Source organism: Scomber japonicus, chromosome 7 (genome assembly GCF_027409825.1).
Source record: "Scomber japonicus isolate fScoJap1 chromosome 7, fScoJap1.pri, whole genome shotgun sequence".
Taxonomy (NCBI): domain Eukaryota; kingdom Metazoa; phylum Chordata; class Actinopteri; order Scombriformes; family Scombridae; genus Scomber; species Scomber japonicus.
This window is the reverse complement of record NC_070584.1, coordinates 16,742,188-16,764,001: the sequence shown is the minus strand read 5'-3', so window position 1 is coordinate 16,764,001 and position 21,814 is coordinate 16,742,188. Positions and strand designations below refer to the sequence as shown.

Sequence of the window (21,814 nt, the reverse complement as noted above, 5' to 3'; positions counted from 1 at the left end):
ACATGTAAATAAACAATCCATTGCAGGTCATTTCATTTCAGACCTTTCAAAAGACACATAACTGACAGCAAATCGCAAAGAAATTCAAGACCATCATCAGCCATGGGTAGCTACAGCTGGGCTAGGCAGCAGATTTCCAATATTTTCAGCGGGACAGAAAATGAGACTCTCAAGCAGGTTGAAGTGTTAAAGGCTCTGCTCCAAAAGACACAGGAAGACATTTCCTCTCAGGAACAGATGGCAAAACAGCTCTCCACCAGCCTAGAGATAGAGGTGTCTGAAAACCAGACTCTCTGGGATCAGGTGGAGTATCTGACGACTGAGCTCCACAGAGAGAGGACCTGGAGAGAGCAGCTAGCCAAAATGTTTCAAAAAGAGAGAGAGAAGTGTATAGAGGAGCAAACTCTAAGGAGGGAACTTGGTCACCAACTGGAGGAAACAAAAAAACAGTTGGCTGATCAGAAGGGCCAGGAGAAGCTGTTTACAAGTATGGAAGAAGAATGGAGGATTGAGCTCGAGATACTGAAAGTTTCATATCATAAAATTCAGCAACAAGTGGAACAGAAGGTCATCCTACTGCAACAAGAAGCCGTAGAGAGAGAAAACTCCTTCAACAGGTTCTACACAGAGTTGGAGGACCTGAAAATCCAAATCCATGAACAGATCTCAACAAGTCTCAAGGAACAGGTCAGTCAAATCATCCACACAGAAGCTACACAAGTCATAGAAGGGCTGAAGGATGAGGGGTCCATTCCTCCTTTACAGGCACCTAAGCTCCAGGGAGAGGCTCGAGAGAAAAAGAGGAACCCTTCGTTCTGGAAAAGAACCCGCCACTCGCTTGGCTTGAGTAGGAAAAATAATGAGATGCCAGAAAAGTAGTCCATTTCCAGCTGAGTGCACTTTTCCAACCGCAGCAGCTACAATTAAAAAGTCAATAAAAATATTGGGAATAAAAACTATGACTATATGGTTGTATCTTGTAGTGGTACCTGAGAAAAAATGTGTACAGTAATACATAATCAGAAGGAAACATGAGATGAGAGTGGAGTTGTAACACTGACAAATGTAGAGTTTGATGTCATCAATTATAAGATATCACAGTTTAGTCTAAGTGATAACTAAGATTTTCAGGAAGATAAAACTGATAAAACTTCACCTCACATGTAAATGAAGGGTTGGAATATCAGTGGTAGCTTACAGCCTACAGCCATGTTAGCAGTTCTGCACCTAACAACAACATGCTCACAATCTCGAAGTTAAAATGCTGACATTTAGCTTATTAAATAGGTATATTTCAAAGACTCAAAGGTTTTCTTTTTTTTTCATACAAAAACATGTAGTGAAATGCGATTTTGGGTTTGACCCAATGACCAACAGGCCGAAACTGTACCGTTGCTATGTAACACCCGCCTAGACCTCCCAGGGCATCAAATATCACAATTTTTCTGCTACTCATATAGTGAGATGGGTTGACTGTGTGAACGGCCTGCTCAACTCTTCACTTTATCTTGAGGTCAGAGCCATTAGCATTGGGTGGTAAACATCAATTGAGTTACAAACAGTCAACGGCATACATAACTGTAATTGAACTGTACGTACAGGAGCCTCAGCAAGGTGTGTGTGTGTGTGTGTGTGTGTGTGTGTGTGTGTGTGTGTGTGTGTGTTCTTCTGTGTGTGACTGTGGACACGTGTGCCTCTAAGGTTTATAGATAGAAGCTGCTGGGCTCATAAAAACAAGATAAGTGTTGTGTCAATAGTCCAAGCTGGAGCCATTAATCAAAGTAGAATAAGAGCCCAGGCTCCACTACTGTAACCGTAGCAGACACAGTGAGGGCACACTGTAGAGGTGGAGGAAATTCAGTATCCATTAACCCACAGGGTGGCCATGCCATTAACAGAGGGGGTCAGAGAGGTAACGTTATAGCCAGTGCTATGACTGCATAGATGTTGCCTTGGCTTGAAATACATCAACATCCATGAGACTAAGTATGTCTCCTGAGAAACGTTGTCATGTATCATGGAAAGGCTTGTGCAATATAGCTACTTTGCATGCTATTTATATACAGCACACTACAGCTCCTCTTCTCAAATTCAGAGGCATCACCTGGCATTTAAGATATCAGATAATAATGGTAATGCTAGTGACACACAGTCAAAACCTTGAATGACAAACAATATTGATTTTCATGATAGATGGTCACTCTTGGTCAGTATAATGCATATTGCCTTCTAGATACATAACTAAAATGTTTATAATTAGTAGAACAACTTTATAAATAGAATGTACTCAAAGTATTATTTTAGGGAACAAATTAATTAGTGTATAACTAAGTGAGTTGCTCTTTAATTTTTTCCGAGATAATCCCTTGGCTATATCACACTGTAGGTAAACATGCTGTTATTCATGCTTGTTTAGCGGTGTAATGCCTTAGTCAGCTTGGTGAGGGTAAACCAAGGTGTGTGTGCGTGTTTGTGTGTGTGTGAAGATGTCCCTCCTGGCTGCTGTGGTATTCTCACAGCAGCAGCTGCAGCCTCTCGATAAGAGTCACACTCAACAGCTTCACTTTGAGGGCAAAATGAACTGAAATGTAAGGAGAAATCATTTTATTAAACACACTGACACAAACACACAGATACACACACAAACACACACACACAGACACACATTCCTGTCACAGATATTATAGAAGCTAGCAGATTAGCAGACATGAAACAAGGGATTTTCCTCAGAGACAGAGAGCAAATTCTGCAGTGTCTGGAAACTCAGGCAGTGTTGACATTACAGCCAGGAACATCTTGAAAGCATCTTATAAACACCCCTATATATGTCAACATTCACAGTAATGCAATATCACTCCGAGTGTAATAACTTACTATAACATATTCATCCTATGTGGACGGATAGGAGGGAATAAAAAGTGAGAAGGTAGCACAGAGTCAAAAAAGAAAAAGAAAGAAAAAAGAGGGTAAATGTGTTTGAGGCTTCAGAGAGTGAAAATGTGAGATATGAGAGGTAGAATAACAGCGTGAGGATGAAATGTGGAATTGAAATACAAAAAAAGAGAAAAATTAGGGGGTAAAGATTATTTATAGTCATTATAGAATGACTAACAAGTATTCTTGGACATTTAAAACATCTAACAAAGCAAACAAAGCTATGCAACTCCACATCTACATAATGGATGAATGAATTAGTGCCACACATGTATTTGACATGTTAGCTATTCACTTATGTTTCAGCATACAACTAATATGGCAAAATCGTGTTTATTCTAAGTGTGCTTAGTATTCAGCTACTGGATGATAAAATGATGTACAAAGTCTATTGATTGCATCTATTAAGACAATATAACCCTATATTAACCCCAGTAAATACAGTGGCTACTTTTCACACTAGTTTTTGTGGCGATCACCTGAAACTAAGCAGGAGACATTTTTACTTTGTCAATATCCTCCAAGGACACTAAATTCAGTATCACAACTGGGTTGTAAATATTACTGAATTGTTGTAGGTGAAGTTAATTCAATAAATACAATATTGCAGAACCACTTCCCCACTGGAGCTTCCTTTTTCCATTCCCTAATTGTAATACTGTAACTCTACTTATGAATGAGACGTCGTACTGCTCATTCTACCTTTACCATTCAGGCGGGGGGAAGGAATCCAATACTTGACGTTATTAGATTAGGTGCAATTTCCTGACTCAATCTGATTTGGAGCTTACTGACCTTGCGGTACTTGAGAGTCATATCATTAACATGATTTACATGAGCAGGAAGTACACAGGTTTTCTACAACAAGCGATGTATGAAAACAAATATGATTTTTACAAAGTATTTGGTATCTTTCAGTCACCAATTGTGATTTAACTGGTATCATCCCAGAAATAACTGGTTGTAATTACCAAACAACTATAAGAATTTAGGCTTACAAGTGTATTTCTTTATTTAAGTGCAGAAGCTACAGTAGTAAGTGATAATATTTTGGGTGCAAACAGGTTTCCCAAATCTTTCTCATCCCTTCAGCAGGATTTTTTTTGACAAATGATTCAGGTTAGAGTTTGGGACTCAAGTACAGACATGCAAACGTGTCTGTGTTTTGAGAAGGGTTGTGACCAGCATGTCTGTGGGGCATGCTTTGTAGAATATGTATTTGTGGCATACTAACTGAAGTTGTGAGCTGTGAGAGCAGGATAGAGATGTGTGTGTGTGTGTGTGTGTGTGTGTGTGTGTGTGTGTGTGTGTCACTCAGCAGCATGGGGTAGATACTGGCAGAGTTTAAAGAGCAGCATGGAGAGAAGAGGCAGCCTCTGTCTGTCAACCACCAGCGAGCACTGGGGCTCTGAATTCCCATTCATCCCCTTCATCAAGCCTCAGTACAAATAGACCGACAAATCAGAGCTGGAGATTTCTGTGGTATTGGAGTGATGGAGGAGAGTGTGTGTGTGTGTGTGTGTGTGTGTGTGTGTGTGTGTGTGTGTGTGCATGAGTGCATCTATGTCTGTGTCAGCGGATCAACCATACTGACTGAGCCTTCAAAATCCCTGCAGCAAATACTATCTGGCTGGTACTTTTCCCAGGGAGACAAACCAATCTGACCTGCTCCTTGTTAACCTGGGTAGAACATAACAAACACTGTATACAAACAAGTGTAGGTGAGATCATCCAGATATGTTTTGAAGACATTTTATACACACAAAAGTTGGAAGATTCTTTGCCTCCCATAGAGGAAACCGGGGGAAGCAACAAAAGTGAAGTCACAAAGCTTCATTCAACAACTCAGAAATCAACACGGGGACACATTACATAGGATGCTGCTAAAAATAACAATGGCATGGTAAACACAGGTGATTCTGTGTGTATATTGCAAGACAATCCCTTCATGATGCATTGCAATGTGGAGCTAATGAGGTGGACAACATACGTTCAATAACAAAAATATAAATCAAAAGACATAAATCAATCATATTATGAAAGATCATATACAACATATTATATTATAGTATATTACCATAATCAATTATTTGCTGAAACCCTGGTAATCAGAGTGGTGCTGATGGGAACAATCAGGAGCAGAAACAGAAAAAAATCATTATTACCAGACAATTAACTCAGCTAATAGACAGTTGAGGCAATAAGCAATAATAAATGGAATACACTGATAAATGCCTTCTTTCTTTGTGTATTTTAAGATGTCTCATAATAAGAAAGAACATCACATAGTATATAATGATACATAGCATAATGGCACTTGGTACTACACAGTAGGAGTCCCGGTGTGACTATGAATTTGAAGTCACCCTGAGAATAATACATTCAGCTCATTTGTTGTTTTTGTTTGTGTTCTCAGGAGGTATCAGCCTGTGTTCACAACACAGACTTAAAATTCAAACTAACACCTCAGCCCTTAGTTCAACATGTTCTACAGTTATTGTGTTTGGGTACTGAATGTCACAGCGACAAAACAAGGCTCGAGTGATTCTGGTCTCTTTCTTTGGTGCCATGGTAACTGTGATGGAGAAAGTTCTGCTCGGCTTTGTGTTTCTCTAAGAAAAGGTACAGAAAATAAGGTTGCAATCCTACAGTGAACTCAACTTTGAAACACACTGCCACTCCCCCAGCACCAGGGATTTTTTGCTTTCAAAAATGTTACCAAACAATACAAATAGAGGATTTATCACAGCTGCTATAATTATACATCCCGACTTGCGGGCTACATAAAAAACAAATGCTTCTGAGAATAACAATGCAACAATTTAAATCATTACACATATGATTCATTCTCATAAAAACCCTAACAAGAAATGTACAATAATCCTCTTACAAATGGCGGCCGCTCATGCCAGGGGAACAATAAGCTGTTCTCTGCTCAATTGAGCTGCATACTAATAGGGTGATTATGAGGCCTAATTATCAGATGGCACTTGTCAAGACGAAGCCATGCAGTTTGCCCTGAGGACGAAATGCAAAACACAGACAAACTGTTGTTTCTACTGAAAAGCCACTCAGGAGTCTCCCTCTGTAATACAGCTGGCTAGAAGTCAAGAGGCCACTTCTTTAGATTACGACCATGACAGGAAGTCAGTGAACACACCATGTAGTAAAAATAATGTATACACAGGACTCAACCCTAAACAGAGAGTCGACCCTCCCATAATCGAAGTCATTGGTTATTATTAACACACATCATGAATACATTAGTCACAGGTTGAGGAGGATATCAAGTATGCATATTCCCTGAAGGATATGAATATTTAGCAGGGATGTTAAAGAGATATTGTTAAGAATGACGAACAGATCTGACATGGTAACTTTCAGCAAAAGAAAGCTTTAGACAATTAATTATTTGTATGAGCCAATAATGAGTGAAGGGGCATTTCAGTGGATAATCTCTCCACTGGCTTATACTATTCTTTAAAATCATAAAATACTCTAACGCATTTCACCTTCTACTTAACTCTATGTTTTGGGGCTTCTGTCAGTGACCAGACAGTTTTTGAAGACTATGCATCAGGAGGGAGGATTCGCCATATTTCCAATCCCACACACTGTTAATAATTCAACATTTAATATAAAAACAGACAGACTGTCCGGGAGGGAAAAATAGCTGTGAATTATTGATATCACTCTTGCCCCTTGTCTTTGGATTAGAAGAAGGTGATATAGTGTAAATAAGAAGAGAAATTAGATCTGGACCAATATTCTTCTGGCCCCTGTCAGAATTATCCCCTGACCTCAAATGTATTAAATTTACAGTATGAATATATTTTTTGCTGCTATCGATGGAAATCATATAAATGTGTGGATGTGAATCCAAATGTATTGAGCAGGCAAATGATAGGCCTTCAGCCAGGTTCTCGTGTCTTTTCTGCCTCCAGTTCTTTTTTATTTTCACACATCTTTTATGTGACTTATAGTAACAGTAGAGCAGGAGGCTCCCTGAGGTTTTTTGCTTCCTTTCTTCCAATTACCACCAATGTCACCTCGCTTTTTTCTTTCAAGCTTCCACTCTCATTTTATCTGTCATTCTCAGCCGTTTACTTTCCCTCACTGCCCCTCGCTCTCCGCTGACACTTCTTTGTCTTTCTCTGACTGTGTTTCTCTCGTTTCGCCCACGGGTACAGCGAAGATAAAATATAAGAGGCCACACCAAACATAAATATATACTACCACCTCTGTGACACACGTCCATACAAATGCAATCATAAACACTGGCATTGATCCCTGTGGCATCAGACTCAATTTAAAATCAAACTCACCGCTGCTAGAGAAAATATCAGTTCTGAAATAGATCTCTTTGCTATCAGGTGTGGTGCTGAGGCCTATAATTATGTTGACAATCAGTTGAGAGTCAATATGGTTGTATAGAGATGAGAGGAGAGACTGATATGAGTTTCATGTTTTCATGTCTCCGAGCCAATCTGGGCCAAGTCCTGGCTGCCTCTCCAGAGTGACGACGCAACACAGTGGAACAGTGAAGGACACTGTGTCGTCTGCAATGCCCTACTCACCCACTAGCACACACAAGATAAACCCACCCACATACAGCGACCATGTAGAACACAACCATACAAATGCTGATCAAAAAATGCAGAAACATCCATAACAAACATCCTTTGATTTGTGAAAATGAGTAATAAGTGACAGCTTCTCAATCTCAGTGCAGGGCATTAATTTAAATAAGCTACAATCAAAGATTGCCAGGCTGAAAAATACCTCTGTTTTATGTAAATGCTTATGCAGAACAAAGACGGTTCTCTCATTTTCCCACAACATTTATAGAAAAATTAAGTGTTTACAGCAGAGATCAGCGTGGACACCATGTAATTATTTCATTGGTTGTACTCTAAATGCAGAGCCAAAAGAAAAAACAGAAATACATCAGCATATGGCACTGCTGTCATCACCTATAGCTCACAATCACACCCACACCCCCTGTAGTACACAGCTCCTTATGTGCCTGTGTGTGTGTGTGTGTGTGTGTGTGTGTGTGTGTGTGTGTGTGTGTGTGTGTGCGCGCCTCTACATGAATGTGTGTGTTCTGCAGCCTCTCCACTGATCATTATATGTGAGTGCAGCAGAGCAGCAGTGTGAGAAGATAAAAACATCAAACCACACAAAGCAGAGACAAGGTCATGTGTCTTTATTCTTTCCTCTATTCATCCATCATCACCTCCCCACTCGCTGTGTTGCTTTTTATCACTCAGATTGCTGCTCTTAATCTTTGAATACAGACCAAATATATGAATGTGCATGTTATCCAAATCTGAAAACTGCAAGTCACTGCTGTTTTTCCTGTTAGAGCCAGGCAATGTAGTCAGTATATAAAATGATTGAGTTTAATCTGAGCCTTGCTAGATAAATGCCAAGCGGTCAGCTATGACTGATTGGTTACACTCAGCAGAGTCTGGCTGATCTGCTGGCTTGCAGCCAAAGCTGTTGATTAGGCTTTTCATCAGCAATTAAAAACAATAACTTGCCTCATAACAGAGGTTAAGATTATGGTTTGGAAGCCATGCTAATGCTAAACAAATAACCAAACCCCTGAGACCTCGACAGCTGATTCCTAATCAAAACAGTCAGATCTCATTACATTCGGATGCCTGCCATGCTTGAGTTTGTAAAGATGGCTGCTGGTGATCCATCTATATGATCTCCAGTTGTGGACTTGGCAAACAGCCAGATCCCATGATTTATGCTTTCTATTTATTTAACCTCCACAGGATTTTCATTTGAGTAAAGGCTGGGCTTCTGAGAAAACTATTCATTATATATGTGTTCATCTTAGGATTAGCGTTCAGCTTCTTTCCATCTTTGAAGATGTTACGATCACAGCTGAGTCGAGACATGGAGATCAGGAGATCGCTGCCAAGGCCAGAGCAGATGTATACACATATGTAAATGTTCACACACACCTGGGGTAGAGTTGTTGACTCCTGGATTTGTAACCTTTAGAAGCCCTCATAACTACATTTAAGAGCTGCGAGGACTCCAGCATGACCTCGACTCCTCTGAGCACGAATAACCTCTCCCTCACCCCTCCTCTTGGCTTCAACCCCTCCGTAAAACACATCAACATCCCTTCTCCTGCTCGCACCCCTGCTCTCTCTTGTCCCTTCAAATTCAGTCTTCTTCACTGGCAACAAGGCAACACTGCTTTTACACCACTGCTTACTCCACTCCCAAACTAATGTCAAATGCCCCAAAATCTAAAAATACCATCCCTGCTGAAGTCCCATCCTCAACTGAACTCTGAACCCCTCCTCCCCCTTCTCATACCTTTCTCTCTCTTCCCCTTAAACCTCCTCCTCTTTCCTCCTCTCCTCCACTTCATTCAGGCGAGATCTAATTCACGATGAATAATGGATGGATGGATAGAAGACTTTCATCTATCAAGGTTCTCTTTCTCTCTCTCTTTCTCTTGTGGGATGGCTGTAGTGCTAATGCAGGGCAACATGCATTGGAGATGAGCCCAGGGACCTCCCACTCAGTCTGTTTGTCTGTCTGCTGCCTGAAGGATCTCGCTCTCTTTCTGTTTCTCTGCCGGTCTACCTCTTTCTGCTCCAGACTGGTCATTGACGTTCCCATTCAATCCATTTTATCACTGTTTTCCGACCTCTTTTCCCACTTCATTTTGTTCATAATCACCATTTATCATATAAAAGCGGAGAGTGCTGGACATATCTCCTCATCCTTTTCTTTGTCTGATTACCCATCACCTTTTCAATGTTCATTACCACAGTTCGATTAGTCCGTGACCTTGGGATAGCGATCCTTGGCTTGTATTGACCCTGACCCCCCTGCTTCCCTCCCCTCTAATACCCTTAGAGGCCGCATCAAAGGACCAATCTCAAAAGCCACACAACAGCCCTCCTATACTGCTTTATTGGATCAAGGTCTGTTTAAATCCACTATGGAAGCTGAACCTACCGAGGTGAGGAGTTTATGGATGGATGGATTTATGGATGTAAGTACTCAAGCTCAAGAAAGAAAGATGCTTCCTGTTTGAATGGCAATTAGGCATATAATTTCAGTGGCAAAGTTTTTAGGCAAAGTCATTTCAGTATACTGTGGACGAATAATTTCCACTGATAAAGATTTCCACAAAGTAAATACTGGTGGTATGAAGCACAGACACAGTCACTAAAATAAAGCCTCAAATATTTTTTGTAGTCCAAAAAAAAAAAAAAAAAGACCAGCCCCCACAAAAACCCAACAATTAGCGCTCGGAAGTGAACAGGAGCAGCAGCTTGTCAAGAGCCCATCAATAATGCAGGTCGGCGGCTGACCCTGCCTGCCACGTTCCTGTCCTGCTGAACACTCCTGCCTGTCTACCTGTCTGTCCGCCCATCCATCTGTCTCCTTTCCTTCTCTTTGCTTCTTTCACCTCCTCAGTCCCCATGTGATATCTATCTGTCTGTCTTCCCACTCACAGAGTTGTATATGTTTCCTGCCTGGGAGCCTTGGTATCTGTTATGCATGTATCCTTGAGCTGCTGTGGCTGCAGAGGCTCAGTATATATGCATTAATTTATTTATTTACTGTAGAGATGTACAGTATGTAAGGTTATTCATATTTAATAAAGTATACCTAGGTGAAGATACAATATGGTTTTTTAATGTATATATTAAATCCTTTAAAAAACACATTATATGTATATTTCAAATAAAATCACACAGAAAGGATTCATATGAAGACAACACAGGGATCCAGCTTGGACAAAAGACGACACACCACCCCCAACCAAAACCTAAAAAAATGAAAGAAAATAATACATATTTTTGGAAGACTGGAAAAATAAATCACTTCCATAAACATGCCATGGCACGGAAAAGACAGAAATCAGAATGCTACCGCACGCAGGGGGGCGAGGACAGACTCCAAAAGGGACCAACAACAGTAATAACAGCTGCTGTTCTGTCATATACGCCAGCAGAATAACAATCAGCTCTGTATTACGAGCAAACTTCAACTAACCTATCATCATGTTCGTCAACAACAGCACACAAAATGGCGGTGAAGCAAGCAGCATGGACAACAATAGAACACAGCTGAATAACAGCAGGCTGACAGGTGTAGTTGAGGTGATATGTGGCTGTGATTCATATTGCGACTTTCATTAGGCAGATTAGGTACAATGGCGCACACACAGACACAAAAACATTCATTAGAAAATTGTTGGGAGCTAAAAGGGGAGCTGGCAGAGCTGCAAAGGTGCAACAGTGTTCAGGTTTACTGTTCTGTTTATTCTCCTGCAATCAAAGGCATTAAGAGCCGAATGAGAGGGAACAACGTTGTCCGGGGAGAAGTGTGGGAACAAAAGCCCGACAGGCTGCACAGTGGAGAGCAGGCAGCTGTGATGCTACAGGTGTTGAAGACGGAACAATGAACATCTGGATTAGCTGCTGCCTCGATTGGATGAGACTCGGTGTGAAATATTAATGTTATCGCTGTGTTTATGGAGAGGTTTTCTTCCAGGTCTGTTCTGTTGACTTCAATCTATCACAAAACAAGTAAAGTTTCAGTGGTGGTAAACTCACACATTTACACACACTCACACTTTAAAGTTGCCCAGTACAACAGTCTGATCTGATGGCCCCCAGCAGACCCACTGGAGTTGTAATGGATGACGTGCCTTGCTTAAGGGCACCTGAGTAGTTTTAATGTGGGAGGGGCAATAACAGCACAGCAACTTATTCTTTTTTTCAAGCTGTATGTCAAGTCTGCATCACCAGGAGCCAAAATTCAGAGACAATCCCTGCATGCTCAACGTATGCACATTAAAGTGAAAGTCCATGGTTTAAACTCAGCAAAACAAAGATAACTGGCAACATATTTTAATTTCAGTCTGCTGTATAGTGAGATTGTCTCTCTGGGTTTTTGTGTTGAATGAGACATGACTGTGATGATGGCTACTGACCCTGATTCTTGATCACACATATCATAATGACTCTGCATCAACTGAAACATGGTTTGACCATCTTAAGTTAAAATCACCGATCACCGATCAGGGAGTTTAAATAAACCGATCACCGATCCGATCACGTCTTCTTTGTCCACGCTAGGTCTCTTTAACTCGGCATGCTCCTCCTCATGTTCCCTATCCAGGTAAATTTGTGGTGTTGAAACATTTTGCAGATGCTTCCCCACGAGGTACTTATAGTGTTGCACAGATTGCAAATAGCTTGTGTTTTATCTGTCTGCCCACAACACCCACATGTTTGTTTGAATCCGACAGCTAATGATTCAAACAAACATGTCGGTGGTGTGGAACCTCTTCGGAGTAAATGAGACAGATAAAACACAAGCCATCTGCAATCTATGCAACGGGAGCATCTGCAAAAAGTTTCAACATGACGATATTGATTGGATCAGCGAATTAAGACATAGCCAATCTCACAAATTGCATAAAATGCTAAATATCGGCCGATCCGATATAGCCAATCAGATTGGCGTAAAGCCTACTAATAAATGCCTTAGGACAAACTTTTTTATGTAGTTGGTGTAATCTTAAGTTATGTCAAACAGCAATATTAGGCTGTCTTGGCTCAATTGTTGAATGTGTATGGGATCAAATAACATAATCATGATCCTGTAGGAATCCAGGACTTGAATGAAACTAAGCCTCTGAGGGGAGGCCCACAGTCTCAGACAGAAAACCTCTGCTCTATACCTTTAATTGTGGTTTTTCGTTTAATGGTCTTACTATATTGTTTAAAGCACACTTTATAACACTGTTTCAAAAGGTGCTATATAGATAAAGTAAATTATTATTATGGTCATTCAAAATTTGTGTTTTCATTTGAATCCTTATCTAGCGCTTTCATGAGATATGTTGGGATTCCTTAAATGAAGGTGGACACTTTGTTTTAACACAATAAAACACAACATTATACCAACATTTCTTTTTGTTAAAATTGGTGTGTAATTTATCACCCCACAAAGCACCAGGAGCATCCTATATTCACACCACTGCTTTTATGGCATTATTGATTTGTCTGAAAAGGCCTAAAGGCATACAGCAGACAGCCAAGCCACAAGACAGGAGTTAGAATAAGGTGGACATTTACTGAGGAATAGCTTTGCTATAAAAGTCATAAATTAATTTCTGTTATTTTGTTTTTTCTGATTCATTCATCATTGACATCCAGACATTTTCATTCAGAGGAAATCTATCCCCTGGTTCCCTGAGCTGTAAGTCAATAATGTGGCATCCTCACTCCCCTCTTCGGACAGTGTGTGTGTTGTTTGTGTGTGTGTGTGTGTGTGTGTGTGTGTGTGTGTGTGTGTGTGTGTGTGTGTGTCCGTTCATGGTACTAGCCCCACCCTTACTCCCTATGGCTAATAGTGCCATCACTGCCATCTTCCCACAGCCCTGCACTGATAGCATCACAGTAATAGACTGGCCATTTACTGAGTAGCAGAATGAGAAACACAACGAATGAATGAATAAATGAATGACTGAATGAATGAGTAAATAAATAAATGAATGAATGACGCAGCAACTGAATGACAGGAAGTGTGAAACCTCGTTCCCCCCCAGGATTAGAAAAAAATCTTCCCAATATAGATAAAGGCATTTCTGGCATATCTGGAGTGTGAACATGACTGGAAATAGTATAACACACACATATAAAACAAATTCCTGTTAAAGCTGTGTTTATTATCCGGCTATTGTTCTCAGATCTCAGTAATAATCAGCAGGCTAATTGAATTAGTTTGTGACATAACTCGTTCTAATGGTTGGAACAAAAGGCACCAGAGATCCAACTACCTCTTGTCCCTGTTGTCTTCCACTGGCTCTCCACAGAGCAGGGACAGGCCTGTTTTAATTAGAATTACACAAAGATCACTGGAGGGATGGAGGGAATGAGAACAAAGGATCCTAACGAGGGGTAAAGGGTCATACGAGGCACCAGAGCCACTTAAATGTGCATGTGTTGACATGGGTCTGTTGGCAACAAGCACTCGATGAATACTGTACATCCATCTTGTTGACGCTGAATGATTAATTTGACGACAAATGGTGCTTAAAGAAGAAGTGTCTTCCAGAGGCTCTCTACAGTGGAGGTGCTGACTGGGTAATGTGTGTTCAAACTGCAACGTACAACTCAGCATGAAAGACAATTATACACAAGATCAAGATGAAACCATAAACAGTGTGAATGTAAATGTAATTTTTACTGCTGTGGGCCATGTGCAACACAGCAATTAGATTATTTTACAGTACATTTGCAGAAATACGCCCAAACTTGTCATCATCAAATCTCCATTGCAAAGTTGTCTGACACTGTCAATTTCCTTTGATTTTTCCCTGTCGTAATAGATACATGGGGCAGATTGCGGTTTCACAATCTGACAGCCATACGCATGCAGACAGAGGCCCTGACAGAGGCTTTGAAGTGCTGCCTGTTCAGTGCGATGTCTGCTGCACAGCTCTATCAGGTACCGCAGGCTGTCCAGTAAGAAAGCAGAGTGGGTGAGCTAGCAGTTTTAACTCAGTAAACTGTCTCCCTCCGGCAAGGGAAACATCTTCTGAATACCAAAAATGTGGCTTTTTGTAAAGAATGAGGCAGGAGACAGGGAGGGAGAGAGAGGAGCACACCCTTGAATCAAATCCTCTTCATTAGCCTTTCACTGAAGGAACAGAATTAATGAAAGGTTTAAATTTCGGCTGTGAAACCTGCAATTATACATAGTGATGCATAGTATAGCAATGTATACATGCATAGTAATGCATGCAAATTAGACTCAACACGGTGCTGCATAAGCACAGTGATCAGAAGTATTTTTTATTTTAAAACAGATAACATAAAGCAACAGTTATCCTTTCTTCTTTTAGCAAAAATGTATCAAACTATCGTTTCTTTCCAACATCATTCTGCCCTAGTTTAAATTCAATCTGGTGTGACTGACTGGGTCTGGTGCAGGTGAAAAGAAAATTCTGTAGTAAGTTTCTATTTTATAGCACCTGCTAATCTTATTTCTCTTATGAAAGGTCACCATAATCTCAGCCACACGAGAACATACTTAATGGGATTTGATAACGCTGTTTATCTGCTTCTGCTGCTGTTTTCATTACAGCTTCTCACTCTGTCCCATAAGACAGACACCTGTCTGATACATAAAACATTTTAATCTCTTCTATATAGTACCAGCCATCGCTGACACTCCTTTCTTTGCACTTGCCTTGGTCCAGTCTTGGTAACTCTGTACTGAGTGAAAAGTGTGAAAAGCACACAAATCAATTTGACGGAGTAGAGACTGTTGAAACATACAACAACACCAAATGAGTGACAGAGTAAGATATTGTATTGACTGATTGATCCCGTCTCTGTTTATAAGACTCTCTCACCTATCTTGCGACAAGCTGACAGAGGCAGAGGAGTGACCCACGAGCACTGCTTAGACCTGAGACAGGAAATGATTTATCATCCATGTCGGGCTCGCTCGTCAGGCTTGCTCAGCATCGCTAACAGCCTCTGGAGACAGCTCTGAAGACACAGCTCATATGTTATCACAGAACAAGACGTGTTCTCTGGAAGCGTTACCGTATAAGGACTATCTAGGAACCGGAAATACATGCAGAGATGCTTTCATACACACATGAGCCGGCAAACATTCACACACACACTTTAATTGTATGTGAAGGAATATTTTACATAATATAGCCTGCAGGGCTCCTTCAGCGCCAACTGCAGTCAAAAATAAAGGCGACAAATTTCTGAAACTGATCTTTATGTCTAAATCATGTACTCGCACACACAGACAGAGCTCTGTCATACACACACTCGTCTTTGTCATTCGTGAGTAGAATCACATCATATCACACATGCACACGTTTGGGAACAAGCTCGTCCCATCACAACACAGGCATGAAAGCATAGTCGAGGTTTTGTGTAGCCATATTTATGGACAAGCCTGACTTTTCTACTCTGTCACACAGTCACATACACAGAGCTGCACATCACAAAGTCAGTCTCCAGTCTGCAACCAAAGAAAGTTGTTTACCCCGACAAACGAGTATCTAAAATAAAAACAAATGGTTTACATTCTTTCCCTCGTCTCACGCCATTTGCTGTCCAACGCCAAAGATTAATTATAGCTGGCTGCCTTCCTTATCTTTGCTGTTGAGTAGCAACACTCAGCACTGAACTCCAGCCCTGGTCTGCCATGCTGACTACTGGGACACTGCTGTAAAGTTTGTATGATGAATGTTGTTTGAACCCACTAATAGTTTACTGCACATGGACAATGCTGATAGTGCCAAACATCATTTTAACCACAGCAAGTATACAACACATACCAAACTTTCAACTTTACTTCTGGGCATGTTTTCTTCATATCTATATCTCTATATCTATATATCATGCAGGTTAAAAACGCTGCAACAACAAGGTAGAAGGTAATGATTTGGTAATTGGCCTCGGTCTGGTTGAGTCACAGCCTGCGGATTGAGTGGAAGTATTTAAGCAATGATTGCCAACTATTTTTAGCAGATGAAGAGTTGTTATTCTGGGGATGCCCAAACATTACCAGAGCAGGGGGCACCGAGTATAGAAGTGTGTGTTTGTTTGTCTCCTTACCTTCTATAGATGGGGCTTGATCCTGGGCAGCATACAGCATATCCTTGAATGCCTGATGAGGAAATGACAAAAAAAAACATCATATATCTTGAAATTTTCAACAGGTGCTGACCGAAAACACTTAAGAAACAGGTTCATACAAGAAAAACAGATGTGCTTTGGCCCATATGTTAAATTTAATAACAAGTAAGTAGAGTCCATAGAATAAATACAGCATAGTGTATGTCGAAAAGATAGAGTGAATTAAACGTTGCACAATGGCGTATTTACAATAAATAATATACACTATTAAGTATAAGGTGATATTGGTGATACAGTTGACTGTGAACCATTACACCATTGTTAGCACCATCTGCTTTAACAGCAGCATTTAACTATCTAAAGCCATTTGAGAGTCATTAACTAAACACTTGTTCCCCAAATGGGAAGATTACAGCAACGGCCACACAGCTGTTAACATAACAGCTGAATACAAACTCAGATATTTTACTTGTCTCATTCACTTCAAGTTACACTAGACATATTTAGATCATGCAAATGAATGAAAAACTATATTTCAAAGAACTGAGACTGTATGGGCACCTTTAACATAGCTCTTTGTTGATTGCTGCACTATTTTCTTGTTTTTTATGGTATTTAATATGCATTTGTCTACTTGTGCTCATTCCATACTTTCGTTTTAAAAAGAACCAAGCTCAGCTAAATCAGGTAGTCAAAATTAAATATGGAGTCCATTACAGACTCTTATTCCACATAGAAAACAGAATAAAGTATGTGTTGCATATTCAACAGTCTAAAGTGCTCCTGGTTGTTATATTTGTTACAGTCATGTGGAGTCAAGCTATCTTTTTTCTTACTTGTGTCAGTATTGAGATCAAACTAACAACACTGCCGGCCTCTCGCTGACTTAAAATCACTGAGTCTGAGACTGAGACATTAAACAACGTCTATAATGATTAAGAACAGATGCTGTGTGAGTGTTTAAAATCCACAGTTATAAACTAAGTTAAGTGTCGTTTCACAAATGTAGTTTGTGAATTGATTAAATATTTTATCAAATCTTTCCAATTAAAACAGCAAATTGCGGAAAGAGAGAGATGGGCAGAGAGACAAACTGACAGACACAAAGGAGGGAGAGAAAGAAATAGCTGCAGTGGTTAAATGAGGGTGTTTGAATGCAGTGACTGATTTTTAAGATAATGGGAACTGACAGATAATTGCACACTGGCTCATCTGAACGTATCATCAGAGAAACGACTGTCTCTTGATAAAGAAATAAATTGCCCCACCAAAATGAAAAAAAAGTATATTTAAAGTTCTCTATCATTTAGTCATTGTATTTACAAGACACAAACGTAACTCTAAAATCAGCTCCATGTCAATTTGCATACATTGTTTACTATATCTAAAATGTATGAAATAAAATGGAAATAAAGTCCACAATGTAGACTAATGACTCCCAGTACAAATGACAACCTGAACAGTGAAAGTTTACCTCATGTACCCTACGATCATATCACACCAGTCTCTGTTCAGGTTCTTATAGAAGTTGCTGGTTTTGTAACATGATGGCGAGGGAGCGGTGTGAGTAATCGAGTGTGTGGGTGGAAACCACTCAGAAACTGCTGTGCATTAGTAGCAGCCTGGATTGTTGCTACTTATGCTCCTCTGTGAGTTACATGCACAATGAGACCCCAACAACACTGGAGTCTAATCCAAGAGATAAACATTTCATCTGTATGTAGTGTCGTCTCAGCCTCGTCTGATAAAGATCACAGGAGACCGACTGTGCACGCAGAGCACTGGAGCAGGGCCCAGTCCTGGCTAATCTCTGGTGAGCCCCCCTTCAACCCCACCCCAACTATTAGGTGGGAAATTGGCATTCAGATTCAGGCAGGGAGGCGTTCATTAAGATTAAGGCATTGCCATGGTGATGGGAGTAACAGGGGAAAAAGGGGGGGGGGGGGGGGGGGCAGGGTGGCGCACTTTGGGGAATTGGGATAAACCTGCAGGCTTTCCAGTAATCAGAAGTGAAACCTGTAGACGATAACTGAACCAAGCCTAATGGGGCCATCAGTTTGAATGACTACACATTAATGTGATCTTAGTGCTTACTCACCCAACCAAACACACGTGCTTTAAGTACCAGATATGTGTCACTGTGGTGGACTGAAGCTTACTCTGAAGAGGGTCCAGACTGAATGTTGTCAAAGGAATTCAATCATTTAACAGCGCTGACATGTTGAATGGAAACCAACCTAAACATCTGAGTAATAATCATTCCTCGAAGATGCTTGAGATTGATATCCATGTGCTTGAGAGGATCACACAGTAGGTATTATTAGTCTGAAGTGATCTCTATCCCAAATAGAAAGCCACTGGTGGATCACTTGAATCCCAGGCTCTGAGTCTGAGTGGATCCCTGAGTTGAGAAAGATGAGTGGAGAGGATGGGAGGATGAAAAGATGGAAGGAGAGGAGGAGGGGAGCAGAGGGCAGGTCTGGTCGGGGACCAGATGTCCTCCCAGTGGGGGAGGAACGATGAGGTGAGGATGGAAGGAAGGAGGGAGGTATAGAAAAGAGGAGGCACTTCTCAGCAGTTGCCTGTTGTATACATAATGTTCATATTGTAGAACATGCTGCTAAATCACACTTTCATTGCACAGAGTAGAGATAATATAAGCAATGTTGTACCATTTATGTCTAATTTACATTAAATCTGTCACAACACAAAGCTTATTTGTGCTGCCGTTGACCTTTATCACTCAGATGAATTAATAAAAAACAGATTCACCTTTGAACAAACACCAATCACTCACTGAAATCAGACAGGCACCAGCTTTTCACCTAAATAATGTAATTTTTCTAGTTTGAATTGTAAATGCAGGCCCCTACATCCACTCTCCTCCTCCTCCACATCTAAGCCTACATGAGTGATTAGACTGCAGAGGTAAATGTATAAGTGGCCTTGCCCCCCCCCCCACCCCCACACACACACACACACACACACACACACCTCTATCCTGCTCTCTTTCTACCTATAGAGTTAAGTACAGTTACATAATATACATCTCAATTAAATCATTTCCACCCCAAATTACTGTCTGTCCACATCTTACATGATGTACTACAAGCAAGGTTACTTTTGTATGAAAACTTCGAGGATGTAAAGAAATTAAATTGAGAGCCAAACAGCAAATTTAAACAGTTCATAAACAGCTTTTTTTTGCACCTTATAACTAACTAACCGTCTCCATCTCTACATCTCACCTATATCTCTTGTTCTTTGGTGGAAGCCTCTGGAGTCAGCTGGACACACACATCCTCCATACCAAGCAGCTATTTAGCATATAGGTTTATAACAACAGACCCACAGGATAAAGCACATACCTAATTACTCCATCACTCAATCTCACTGTCAATGCATCCACATTCAGAAACTGGTTGACCAATCTGAACAGAAAGAGTGCAGTTTTCCACATAATAGTGTCTTCTAAAAAAAAAATTATAAAAAAGAGGAGAGGGAAAACGGGGCAGCAGGTTAATTAATCCAACTGGCACATAAAGGCAGGATTATTACTCCATACCACAGTCAATTTGAATGTGGCCAACTGTAATACACACACGCCACAGATACAGCCGGTGTGGAAGTGTCATGTTTTACTGCAGGTTACAAGGGCCCACGCTGCTGGAATAATGTGTCAGTGTGTCATTTAATAGACAAACAACTGAATTACAATCCAGCCATTGTGTGTGGGTTGCTGTGGCCACTGCAGCACATACTGAAGAATAGATCCTGGGGGTTGGCATATGCGATGGTTACCACTGTATGTAATGACTACATGTTTTTATGCAGTGGTACCATCACTACATAACAGCCAATGGACTGACTGACGCTGCTTGTGTTGCACCGCAGCAATACAGAGGGGATTAAAGCCTTAAATAAGATGTCCATCTCCTGCAGGTGTGAGCCACGTCTCATTGCCCCACCCACTCAGGAGGTGATGGTGTTTACAGAGGTCAGACAAAGACTGAAGACAAATACACACAAAGCTGCTCTTGCAACACGACCTATAAAAACATAAATATATATATTAAATTCAGATCTGATGAAGAACACAAACTATGAGAAAAGGAGACAGCCTCTTGTTCTATGTAATTCAACCACAGCTTATCCCACATGCGACAATGCAGCACATAATTACGTATCAGTGATTGACTGCAGTTGCGTTTGCACTGGATTCATCATAACTTTCAATTGTCAGAGAGATTAAATGCAGTAATTGATGAAGCCAACCAATCATCCATAATCTTCCTGAAGTCAGCTTTTCTTGTATTTAAGGATTATTATGCATGATACCAGTGAAGACAAATATATCACTGAATATTACTGCCTCTAGTAATAGTTATTGGTGTAATATATTGTTAAAAAAAACTATACTATCATAACTTATAATGGTCAAAATAAAGATTTCCATATCTAATTAAACTGTTTCTAACTACCAACACAAAATGCAGATGACAGAGAATATCCGTCATCATCCATCTCACGTCAGTGTGTCGAGCCAAAGACTGGAGGTGTAAAATGGCTGGTATGGCCATGCATCTGTCCCTGGGCTCACTGTGCATTAATCTGTACATACAAAGACCCCACAGAGGCTCCGCATACATGGTGTTAACCAATACCAATAAAATTCAGTCGTTCTCTTCAGTATGTCCACCTCATATATGACATCTTTTCTTTTTTTTCCACTTGAATGATGTTATTTGAGGATGTTTTTATTCACAAAATGATGACACCAAATCATTCACGTCAAGAAGAACAGATCTGAATGTCCGCTATAGTAATTATCCAACTACATAAAAGGTCATGTTTCCAAAATACAACCAGTTCAGTGAGCTTCTGTTGAGTCTGGGATGTAGGCTGCTGGGGTTGAGGGGAACGGGGTCTTTGTCTATAATTCATGGAGCTAAATGGAACGGAGCAGCGTGTCCTGTCACTGCATGTCTGCACCAAAGCTCTTAATGTAGTCAGCAAGAAGTGCCGTGTGAAAATAAAATACTCCTCAAGTACTATTAACCACCCAACAAAGACCATGAGTGCACACAATGATCTCTCTAAATCCACGGACATCAGCAGCCAGAAACCAGACTGAATGTCCTGATGGATGAAGACATGCAGGTTGACACCTATTTAATGGTGCTGTGAATAACAAACCAACATCTTCA

The 21,814-nt window shown here is 40.6% G+C and overlaps 1 protein-coding gene across 1 annotated transcript in view; it reads right to left on the bottom strand.

Annotated features, from left to right (window-relative positions):
- xpr1a (xenotropic and polytropic retrovirus receptor 1a) overlaps nt 1-21,814 on the bottom strand; it is a 65,986-nt gene that overhangs the window by 43,204 nt on the left and 968 nt on the right. The window contains exon 2 of the mRNA XM_053322414.1: nt 16,587-16,638. Within this exon, the coding sequence (XP_053178389.1) occupies nt 16,587-16,638 (52 nt within the window). The remainder of the gene's footprint in view (nt 1-16,586; nt 16,639-21,814) is intronic.